Consider the following 11,269-nt stretch of genomic DNA (forward strand, 5'->3'; position numbering starts at 1 on the left):
TATCTTTTAGAATTTAACTTTGATTATCTATAGACTTTCTGACTGTATCTCTTTATATAACTTTTTTGTGGTTGTTCTAGGTATTACATTATTTATACATAACTTATCACAGTCTACTGGTGTCAACATTTTACCAGTTTGAGTGAAGTATAGAAAACTTATTTCCCCTTCTGTTTCTTTTCCTCCCCCTTTTATATTATAATTGTCTTAAATATTTCCTCTACATATATTTAGAACCACATCAGACAGTTTCAATGTCAAACATAATTTAGAAAACTCTAGAAGAGAAGGAAAATCTATTGTATTTATCCATATTTTTAGTCTTTCCATTTCTCTTCCTTCTTTGATGTGCCAAGATTCCTTATTTTATCATTTCCTTCTGTTTAGAGAACTTTAGCCATTCTTCTAGATTTACTGGTGACAAATTCTCTTCGTTTTCCTTAAATGGAGAATGTGTCAATTTTGCCTTCATTGTGCTACTCTCTTTGGTCTCTAATTTTTTCTGATTAGTAATCCTTATCATTCAAATTATTTTTTCCTAATAGGTGAAGTATTATTTCTCTCTTGCTGCTTTCAAGACCTTCCTTCTTTTCTTTTCCCCTCCCTCCCATCCTCCCTTCCTTCCCCTTCCTTCCTTCCCCTCCCTTCCTTCCTTCCTTCTTTCCTTCCCCTTCCTCCCTTGCTTCTTTCCTTCCCCTTCCTCCCTTCCTTCCCCTCTCTTCCTTCCTTCCTTCTTTCCTTCCTTCTCTCCTTCCTTCCTTCCTTCCTCCCTCACTTCCTTCCTCCCTTCAGCCTTTAGTTTTTTAGGAGACTGACTGTGATATGTCTCGGGGTGGATTTCTTTAGGTTTGTCTAGTTTTGTATTTGCTCTACTTCTTGAATCTGTAGGCTTATGTGTTTTGTTACGTTGGGAATTTTCATCCATTATTTTTCAAGCACTTTTCAGCTCCTTTTACTTTCTCCTCTTCCAGTACCTTGACATGAATTTTATTTTATTTTTATTTTTTTAAAATAAATTTATTTATTTTTGGCTGCATTGGGTTTTCATTACTGTGCACAGGTTTTCTCTAGTTGCAGTGAATGGGGGTTACTCTTTGTTGCAGTGCACGGGCTTCTCATTGCGGTGGCTTCTCTTGTTGCGGAACACAAGCTCTAGGATGCGGGCTTCAGTAGTTGTGGCATGTTGGCTCAGTAGTTGTGGCTCTCAGGCTCTAGAGCACAGGCTCAGTAGTTGTGGCACAGGGGCTTAGTTGCTCTGCAGCATGTGGGATCTTCCCAGAGCAGGTCTCGAACCCATGTCCCCTGCATTGACAGGTGGATTCTTAACCACTGCACCACCAGGGAAGTCCCTGACATGAATTTTAGATCTTTAACTATGGCCCCACAAGTCCCTGAGTCTCTGTTCATTCATTTTCAGTCTATTTTTCCTCTCTTGTTCAGATTGGGTAACTTCTATTGTTCTATATTAAAGTTATCAGATTGTTTTTCCCATCTCTTACAATCTACTGTTGGGTTCATCCACTGAGTTTTTAAAAAATCTGGTTACTTTTCAGTTCTAAGCTATTCATTTGGTTCTTTATATCTTTTTTTGCTGATTTTTTTTCATTTGTTTCAAGTGTGTTTGTAATTCATTGTTGAAATATTTTATTATAACCGCTTTAATATATTTTTCAAATAATTCTAACACCTCTTAACATCTATTGATTATCTTTTTTCACTCAAATTGAGATCTTTCTGGTTCTTGGGATGATGAGTGATTTGAATTGAAACTTGGATATTTTGGGTATTATTTTATGTGATTTTTAAAATCTAATTTAAACCTTCTGCCTTTAAGTATTGAGCTTGAATATCTGGTTTTCTCTAACACTGCCAGCAGGGGAGGAGGGGAGGCCCTGCCTCCAGGCGATGGTAGAATGCCAGGTTATTTACTTGGCTTCCACTAACCCTTGACCTAGGGAGAGCCTTCTCATTAATTCTGGGTGTGGGTGAGAGTTTTGATTTCTGATTATGCCACCCTGGTGGGTATGGGTAGAGTGTCTTGTTATTGCCCCTTACATGGTATCCACCAACACCAGGGTATGCGGGAGGTTGCCTCATTACTGCTGGGCTGTGGTGAATGTCTACACTAGGCCTCCTTTGACATCACTCTATTGATGCTGGGTGAGGAGTAGTCCAGGTTGCCTGTGTGGTCTCCATGGACACCATTGAGGGGGAGAGGACAGAGGCTCTTTATTGCCTGGCAGGGATAAAATCTCTGGCTCTGCATTTACCTTTGCTGGTGTGGTCACATGTTTTTTCTGTTGTGTTTTGCTAGAGTAGCCCAGTTATTACCTAAAATTTTCCTTCTTACTAGCCTGTCCTTTTCCTTGTCCTTTGGCTAGAGAGATCAAGTTTTGTGGGTATGTATGTGTGTGTTGGTCCTATGACCACTGGAACTTTCAAGTTGCTGGCTTCTTCAGGTCACATCTGGGAATCTGGGGGCAGAGAGAACAACCTGGGAAGCCATTACTCTGTTGTTCATTGGGTCCTACAGTATCTGGTTGATTTGCTTTCTCACCACCTCTCAGAATCTTCTTATTTTTGTGTGTTATACATCACATCTAGGGGTTTTAGTTGTATTTAGCAGAAGGAACAGGAAAAGTACATCTATTCTATCTTCCCAGAATGAGAACTCTATAACATACCCATTTCTATGGCATCTCACTTTTTACCTTGTAATATTTTTTCTTATGGTTTGCTTTTCTAGTTCAACTACTCCTTCCTATGCTTATTGTTTACATGGTATATATTTTCCCAACCAATTTCTTTTAACGTATATGTGTCTGTAAATTAAAGAGGTTCTCTTCTTGATAGAATAGAGCTGTGTTTTACATTTTATCCATTTATCCTTTTAATTGGTATGGCCAGTCCATTAATATTTAATATAATTATTAATATGTTTTTAATCAGTATTACCATTTAAAAAATTTATGTTCCTACTTTTTGTTTTCTTCCACTGCTTCTCCTTTTGTATATTCTTTTGGATTATTGAGTATTTTTTTAATGAATAACATTTTAATTTTTTAATTCACTTTTTAGCTCTCTTTGCATTATTTTGCAGTAGTTGACTTAGGGATTAAATACACATCTTTAGCTTCTCACAATATATTTAGAGTTAACGTAGTATCATTTTATGTAAAATATAGCACACTTGCAACTGTAGAAGTCCATTTACTGACCCAATCCTTTTTACTATAGCTATCCTATGTATTCTATTCATATATTAGTCTCACAAGAAAATGTTATATAAGTTTTTCTCTGAACAATCATGTGTATTTTATTTTATTTTATTTTATAAATTTATTCATTTATGTATTTTTGGCTGCGTTGGGTCTTTGTTGCTGTGCACGGGCTTTCTCTAATTTCAGTGAGCAGGGTCTACTCTTTGTTGAGGTGTGCAGGCTGCTTCTCATTGTGGTGGCTTCTCTTGTTGCAGAGCACGGGCTCTAGGCAAATGGGCTTCAGTAGTTGTGGCTCACGGGCTTAGTTACTCCACAGCATGTGGGATCTTCCCGGACCAGGGTTTGAACCTGTGTCCCCTGCACTGGCAGGCAGATTCTTAACCACTGTGCCACCAGGGAAGCCCCAGTCATGTGTATTTTAAATAAACTAAGAGAAAATCATTATTTATATTTACTTACATATTTACAATTTTAAATGCTCTTCATTCATTCCTGAAGCAATGCACTTCCTCTGATATAATTTCCCTTTAGTCTGAAGAATTTCTTTTGGCAATTCTTATAGTGCAGTTCTGCTGTTGATAAATTCCCTTAATTTTAATTTATTTGAAAATGTCTTTGTTTTTCCTTCATTCTTAAAGCATATTTATAGTGGATATGGAATTCTGCATTGGCAGATATTTCTTCCAGCACTTCCAAGATGTTGTGCAACTGTCTTCCTGCTTTTATTGTTTCTGATGGTGAGTGTATTGCTATTTGAATTATTGTTCCCCTCTGTGTAATGCGTTCTTTTATTCTGTCTCCTTTAAAGATTTTTCTCTTCATCTTTACTTTTCAACAGTTTGACTAGGATGAACCTAGATATGGTTCTCTTCATATTTCTCGTTTGGGTGTACTGAGCTTGTTGAATCTATACATTGATGCCTTTCTCCAACTTTGCAAAGTTTTTGGCTGTTATTCAATTTTTTTTGTCTGCCCAATTCTCTCTTCCTCTTCTTGTCGTATTTGGATTACCTATGCTAGACCTTTGGACATTGTGTAACAGGCTTCTAAAGCTCTATTCATTTTTTTACAACCATGTTTTTTTTCTTTCTCTTCCTAAATTGGATGATTGCTACTGATATAGTTTCAAGTTTACAAACTCCTTTGCTTTCATCTCTACTTTACTACTGAGCCCAACTAGTGAGTTTTTAATTTTAGATTTTGTGTTTTTCATTTCTGAAATTTCCATTTTTATTTTTTGAAGTTGCTATTTCTCTAGTGATATTTTCTATCTTTTCATTCATTGTGCATATATTTTCCCTTACCTCACTGAACATTGTTTTAATAACAGTTATAATATCTTTGTTGATATTGACAACATCTGAGTCATCTCAGGGTTGTCTTCTGTTGGTTCTATTTTCCCTTGAGTAAGGATAAACTTTCCTAGTTTATATATCGACTAATTTTGAATTTGATCCTAGAAATTGTAAGTATTATGTTGGAGAGACTCTGATTTCTGTTATATTCCTCTAAGAATTTTGATGGTTTTGTTTAGTATGCAATTAACTTGCAGACCATTTATCACTTATAATGATGGCAGTTCAAATGCAAATTTAGTCCCTTAAACCTTATATGCAAGCTATGTTGAGTCTGCCCTCTACATACTTGGTTCAGGGGTGAGCCAGAGACTTGGGCAGTGCTTGTCCACAAAATTTAGGGGCTTCTCTTTTCTGGCTTATCCCCTCCATGACATGTCCCTTCACTTTCTGGCAGCTTTGGTGACCTGGTACCTCAGGCCAGAAAGACAGTGGGCTTTACATGAGAATTTTAACCACCCTGCATCACACTGAGACTCACCCCGCAGCTCAAAACTAAAGAAATGCAGACTCACCTATGTCTGTCCCTTCCTTCAAGATGCAACTCCTCTCCAAAACTTTCCTACTTTTGTTCACTTTTCAGAGCCTCAGATATTTAAAATTGTGTCCAGAGTTTATACTTATCCGCTAAAGGGTTTTTTTCTAGGAGGCTGCTCCAGCATACCTGCAGTGGAAGCCAAAGCTTTGTTTAACTATTTCTTAAGATGTTCAAGAAGGTTCTCTGCAAAAAATTTGGTAACTACATAAGGTTAAGAATTGGTAACTTAACCTCTCAGATCACTGTTTAAGTATCTGAAATGTTAGAGATAATAACAGTAAACAACCATGCTGTCATTTAACTATCTACTCCTCAACAAATGTGTTGTCTTTTGTGCAAGTGCTTTAAATGCATTGTCTCATCAAGTCCTCACTGGACCATTATGTAGGCATGGCGTACCGTTACAGAGGTGGAGTCATTAGCCCAGTTTATAGATGAGAGAATGGGCTTCAAAGAGCTTGAGTATTTTCCCCAGGCATGAATCCAGCTTTTTCTGACTCCAGAACTTGAACTTTTAAGCTCTAATCAATGTGCCTGCTAGGACTATTTTTAGGAGTAGAAACTAGTGAAAACCATACAAAATAATCTGTGAATATAGAGCTGTAGTGACGATGTGCCATGGAAATACTTAGAAGGATGCAAATAGTTATCAGGAAAGCACTCAGGATTCCTAGAAGTAGCTATTTTTCTTTGCCATGGTTATGTGGAAGTGCTTTAGTCATGATGCTGAAAGTAAATTCTTGCTAATTGTTTTGATGAGTTTAGAGATGGGCTTTTTGATTAGGGGTATTTTTACATATGCGGAGTTAGAGATTAAGAGAGCAGGGGAAGTGGGTGAAGAAAAGGCCCTTTATAGTGAGAGAATCAGAAGAGAAAGCATTAAGTTAAGCAGCAATGTTTTTACACTGTGGTCAAAAGGCTCTGCCCACTTGTCTGACACTGGAGTAATAATAATAATAATAATAATAATAATAATAATAGTAAACACTAACTTTTATTAAGCATTTAGCATGCTCCAAGCATTGTGCTGAACTTTTGTTTTTTAATTTATTTCTCACAGAATTCTATGAGGCAGGTAATACTCTGGTCCCTATATAACTGATGGAATTATGGACTCTTATTGAAGTTAAATATCTTGTCCAAGGTTACATAAATATTACACATGGAGCTGGGATTTGAACTCAATGACGTGAATTTTGAATCATTCTCTTACCTCTCATGACTGTGCTTTTCTATCTGTAAAAGGAAGTTCTTGCCACTTTTAGATATATTCTATGAATCTATTTGATCAACATTTTAGCTTTATTGGTATTGGGACAATTTTCAATGTGTCCAACACTCTTGGGTTGGATATCATCGAAGAGTCAGGAGAAAGGGAGCAGGAGAAAAGATTCAGCACTCTTCAGCAAGGGCTGCAAGGGGTCCTGCTTAAAGTCTGTATGACATCACAGTCTTGTTCAACAAACTACAGGCTGCTAGAACCTGTAGAAAATTGAAAAGGATTAAGTAGGGACAGATAAAATGAAGACTTCTAACAGATTTTAAGCTCATGGGATTTGTTATCTCAGATATAGTATAGCTTCTACTGACATAAAACTTTCTTAAAAAATTAAATTAGGTACATTTATTAATATCCTAATGGAAACAATAGACACTCACTGTTCTGAAGGGTATTCTTAACCTTTTGTGGGTCCTCCTGCCCTCTGCCCTCCTTATTTTCAGAGTTCTGAGGAACATGGTCAAAGTCTGACCTGCGACATTAGGGGATGTGACAAAAGATGTGCTTTCACTGCACGAGGGTATATAGGTATTTAGAGGCTCTTAACATACTATCAAAAATTTTAATTGCAATACAGACTACACTTATGTGGATAAATAAACATATATGTAGGGCTTCCCTGGTGGCGCAGTGGTTAAGAATCCCCTGCCAACGCAGGGGACACGGGTTCGAGCTCTAGTCCGGGAAGATCCCACATGCCGCAGAGCAACTAAGCCCGCGAGCCACGGCTACTGAGCCTGCGCTCTAGAGCCAGCAAGCCGCAACTACTGAAGCCCGCGCGCCCGGAGCCCGTGCTCCGCAGCAAGAGAAGCCACCACAATGAGAAGCCCACGCACTGCAACGAAGAGTAGCCCCCACTCGCTGCAACTAGAGAAAGCCCACGTGCAGCAACAGACCCAACACAGCCAAAAATATATAAAAATAAAATATTTTTTTTTAAAAAAGAAATATATATGTAGATTTGCAAAGAGGAGTAACTGGATTATTTTCTCAGCAATACTTTGCAAATAATAGATCTTAAATATACAACACATGTTGGCAAAATAAATAGCAGTTGTTTGCTGTTTCTTCAATGATCATATTGTAATGTCAATGGGAGATTGTCACCCTGAGTGTGAGAATTTCTAGCTACAAACTGTTGCATGTGTAGCAAATAGGGATTTTCACAAAATAGATTTTTAAAATCACTAAATATACATAAAGGAGTAGCCAACTAAATATTCCATGTATAATTTCTTCTCCTTTATTTTAAAGGGAATATTTATGGAACCCACATATCTGTTTATTTTTTTGGCCACAGTGCACAGCTTTCAGGATCTTACTTCCCAGACCAGGGATCGAACCTAGGCCCTGGCAGTGAAAGGCCTGAATCCTAACCACTAGACGGCCAGTGAATTCCCTCAAGACCACATATCTTGAATCTGTATTTTTTGGTACTGTTCTCATTTTTCATAAAATTCACTAGAGGTCATTCATGAAATATAAATTAAATTATATCATTATAGGTAATTTCAAATATGTAAAAGTATAATTCACAGTAAGTTGTTTGTCAAACAATATATTTTAGCTTTGTAAATATGACCATGGTTGGTGTACTACATATCAATCTTCATTTGAAGTTTGCAAAGGTAGCCCAACTGTTAAAAATCTATTAATGTGATATACCACATTAAGAAATTAAAGGAGGAAAAATTGATCATCTGATAGATGCTGAAAAAGCATTAAATAAAATCCAACATTGATTAGTGATTAAAAATTACTGTTAAGAAACTAGGCAGAAAAAGAACATTATTAACTTGATGAAAGGTAATTTTCAAAAAATAAACTTAGTGGTGATATTTTAAAAAACATTTCTATTAAAGTGAAGAAAAGCATAAGGAATCCCTCAATCTTTGCTTCTTTTTGCCTTTGTCCTGGAGGTTCTGCCAGAGAAATAAGAGGAGAAAAAGGGTATCATCATTCATTTGGTGAGGGGGAAGGACCAAAGAAAGATTTCTAGAGAATGGAGGACCAGAAGACACACTGTGGGTTTCACCTTCAAGCTGTGTCACAGGCTTTCTGGACACCTGCCCGCAGCTGCCTTCACTTTAACTCTGTGCTTTCTCTTCTGCTTCTTAAGCTCCTGTCCCTCCCCACACCTAATATCCAACCAGCCAGCAGTCCTGCTTGTGGCTTGCTTCTTTCAGCAACTCAGGGAAAACTCCGAGGGCCAAAAACTGCCTCTTCCCGAGACGCCATCCCTCACTGTGGATCCTGAGCAGCTCAGCTCCATGCACCTGCAGACCTGGCCTCTTTTTCTCTTCCATCTCAGCAAGGACTTAGGATCAGAATTTGCTTCCTCTTTAAGCTTTATCATTAGCTATTAAAAACAAATGGACTTGCAATTTATGCTTCCTTTACCCTACTTGGGATGTCGCTTTTCTATATCTGGCATCTTTCCTGTGGCTGATGGTAGGATGAAGTTCTCCAGTGACGGTATCTGCCTCTCAGACTCATCTGTGGAATGAGTTTAAGTGTTTTTCATCACTCTCTGGCTTGGGTCTCAATAATAGCACTGTCTTGAAGTATTGTTTTGGTCTTGGTTTCCCCCGTAGTCCAAAAACATGGTGAACACACACACTCTCGACTTAGTCCACAAAATGCATATTGGGGCTTGGGACGTCTTTTCATTTACTTCTATGTTTGGACAGATACACAAGGATTGATTATATCTTCTACAAACTTCACAATTTTCCTCTGACCTTTATTTATTCCTACATAGGAACCAAATGGATTAAATTTTTATTTCCTCCTTTGAAATTTATTCTCCTAAAGCTTGAGGATTTTTAACCAGGAAAATACTTTAAGGCCAGTGGGATACTGAGTTAGCAAAGAAGACTAATGGCGAAGGTTTCTTTATTATTGGAAACTCAACACTGGTTATTTGACATTTACAATGTGCACCCTGCCTGCTTCCAGAAAGATCTGAGATGGCATTCAATAAAGCAGGCAGGCAGAAGGGAAAGCAGGCAAGCAGGGATTCTGTGTGGCAGTCTGGGACAGGCAAATTCAGCAGCAGCAACTTTCTCCCGCTGCGGAGCACAGGCTCCGGACGTGCAGGCTCAGCGGCCATGGCTCACAGGCCCAGCTGCTCCGTGGCATGTGGGATCTTCCTGGACCAGGGCACGAACCCGTGTCCCCTGCATCGGCAGGCGGACTCTCAACCACTGCGCCACCAGGGAAGCCCAGCAGCAGCAACTTAATAGCACCTTTGGCTTACAAAGGCCCTGTAGTTTATACACTGAGTACTTGTCCTAGTACTTTGGAAAGGCCACCCCAGTGATAGGCTAGCTAGATATCTATAGAAGAACAACTTTTTCCTCAGCCCAGAGTTCTCATATGTGTATTGCTGTATGTGCTTTGTATCCTGTCCTTCTTTTTAGTAAATCTCTATCTATCTATCTCTAGCTATAGAAGTTGTACCTACAGAAAGGCTGTTCACAAGGAACTGAGCTATTACAACACAAGTCAGTGGGATTCTCCTCGTGTGCTTTAGGGAAGGAAAGGACAGTTGGAGCATTAGTATTGTTGGTATGTCACATTACGCTGTCCCTTGACAGTATTTCCCCATGGCTCCTAAAATCAGGGACCAATAGTTCTACTGGTACCTCTTGCAGAAGGTCATCTTTTTTAATGCATCCCTGAGCTCTGGGCTCCGGAAGGCATATATGAAGGGGTCGATGACGGCATTACACATGATAAACACACCGTTCACCTGGAAGAGGGACATGTAGCAGGCACAGTAGGGGTCAGCCGGGCAGAATGTCATCAAGAGGACATGAAGGACAAAGGGCGCCCAACAGAAAATGAAGACCCCAAGCAGAACAGTCAGTGTGACAGCCCCTCTCATGTTGGCGCTGGAAAGCGTGGAGGTCCTCCTGGCGTGCGAGCGGGCCAGCAGGAACATGTGCAGGTAGAGGCACAGGATGAAGACCAGCATCAGCGGGAACAGCGCTGTGAAGGCGATCACCGTGGGGACGTGATGGGAAAAGGTCACGATGGTGATGCCGCTGCCCATGCAGCACATCCAGATGACCATCAGGACGACAAGGGCACGGCGCGGGGTCACGATGTGGTGGTACCTCAGAGCGTGGAAGATTGTGATGTAGCGGTCAGCAGCGATCACAGACAGGCTGCAAATGGAGCCAAGGAGGGAGAGGATGAACAGGGAGTCCACCACATCGTCTGCTGTGGTTTCAAAACTGCCTTGAGGCTCGAGGTAACCCATGTTTCTGAACATGATCAGGATGTTTTCCAAGATCTTGTACAGGCTGCCCAGCATATCAGAAATAGCCAAGCTGCAGATGAAAAAGTACATGGGCGACTGAAGATTCTTATTCTTGATCACAGTCAGAAGGACCATCAGATTCTCCAAAACCCCAACAATGGATATTGTGAAAAATACCTCTTCTGGCAAAACCACAGGAGGACAGTCTGAATTATTTCTTGCTGTACTGTTGATGCTTTCATACAGGTTGATAATGTGTTTCATCTCTCCTGTGCGTGGTTAAGACAGGGATGTTACTGGGACTTGACAGAAAACTTGATTGATTCTTCAGAATCTTTTTTTCTCTGTAGTTCTTGCTGAAGATCTGAGGTAAAAACCACACAGCCACCTAAAAAAGTGTACGTAGGAATATCAGTTGCAAAATAGATCACAAAATAAAAACAAGCCATATTAGCTATGAGGAAGCTCTATTGCCTCTGCAAAATATAATGGTGGAATATTTAAATAAAACAATTTACTGGACCCTCATCTTTTAAAAAATCTTTCCTAAATATATTTTTATTTTTAATTGAAGTATAGTTGATTTACAATGTTTTGTTAGTTTCAGGT

General features: G+C 39.2%; 1 protein-coding gene across 1 annotated transcript; it reads right to left on the bottom strand.

Annotated features, from left to right (window-relative positions):
- Positions 1-10,030: 10,030 nt before the first annotated feature.
- Positions 10,031-10,924, bottom strand: MC2R (melanocortin 2 receptor). Its single transcript, XM_059039881.2, has one exon. The coding sequence runs from the start codon at positions 10,922-10,924 to the stop codon at positions 10,031-10,033; it is 894 nt and encodes a 297-aa protein (XP_058895864.1).
- Between the last annotated feature and the right edge of the window lie 345 nt (positions 10,925-11,269).

Source organism: Kogia breviceps, chromosome 15 (assembly GCF_026419965.1).
Source record: "Kogia breviceps isolate mKogBre1 chromosome 15, mKogBre1 haplotype 1, whole genome shotgun sequence".
In the NCBI taxonomy this organism is placed as follows: Eukaryota; Metazoa; Chordata; class Mammalia; order Artiodactyla; family Physeteridae; genus Kogia; species Kogia breviceps.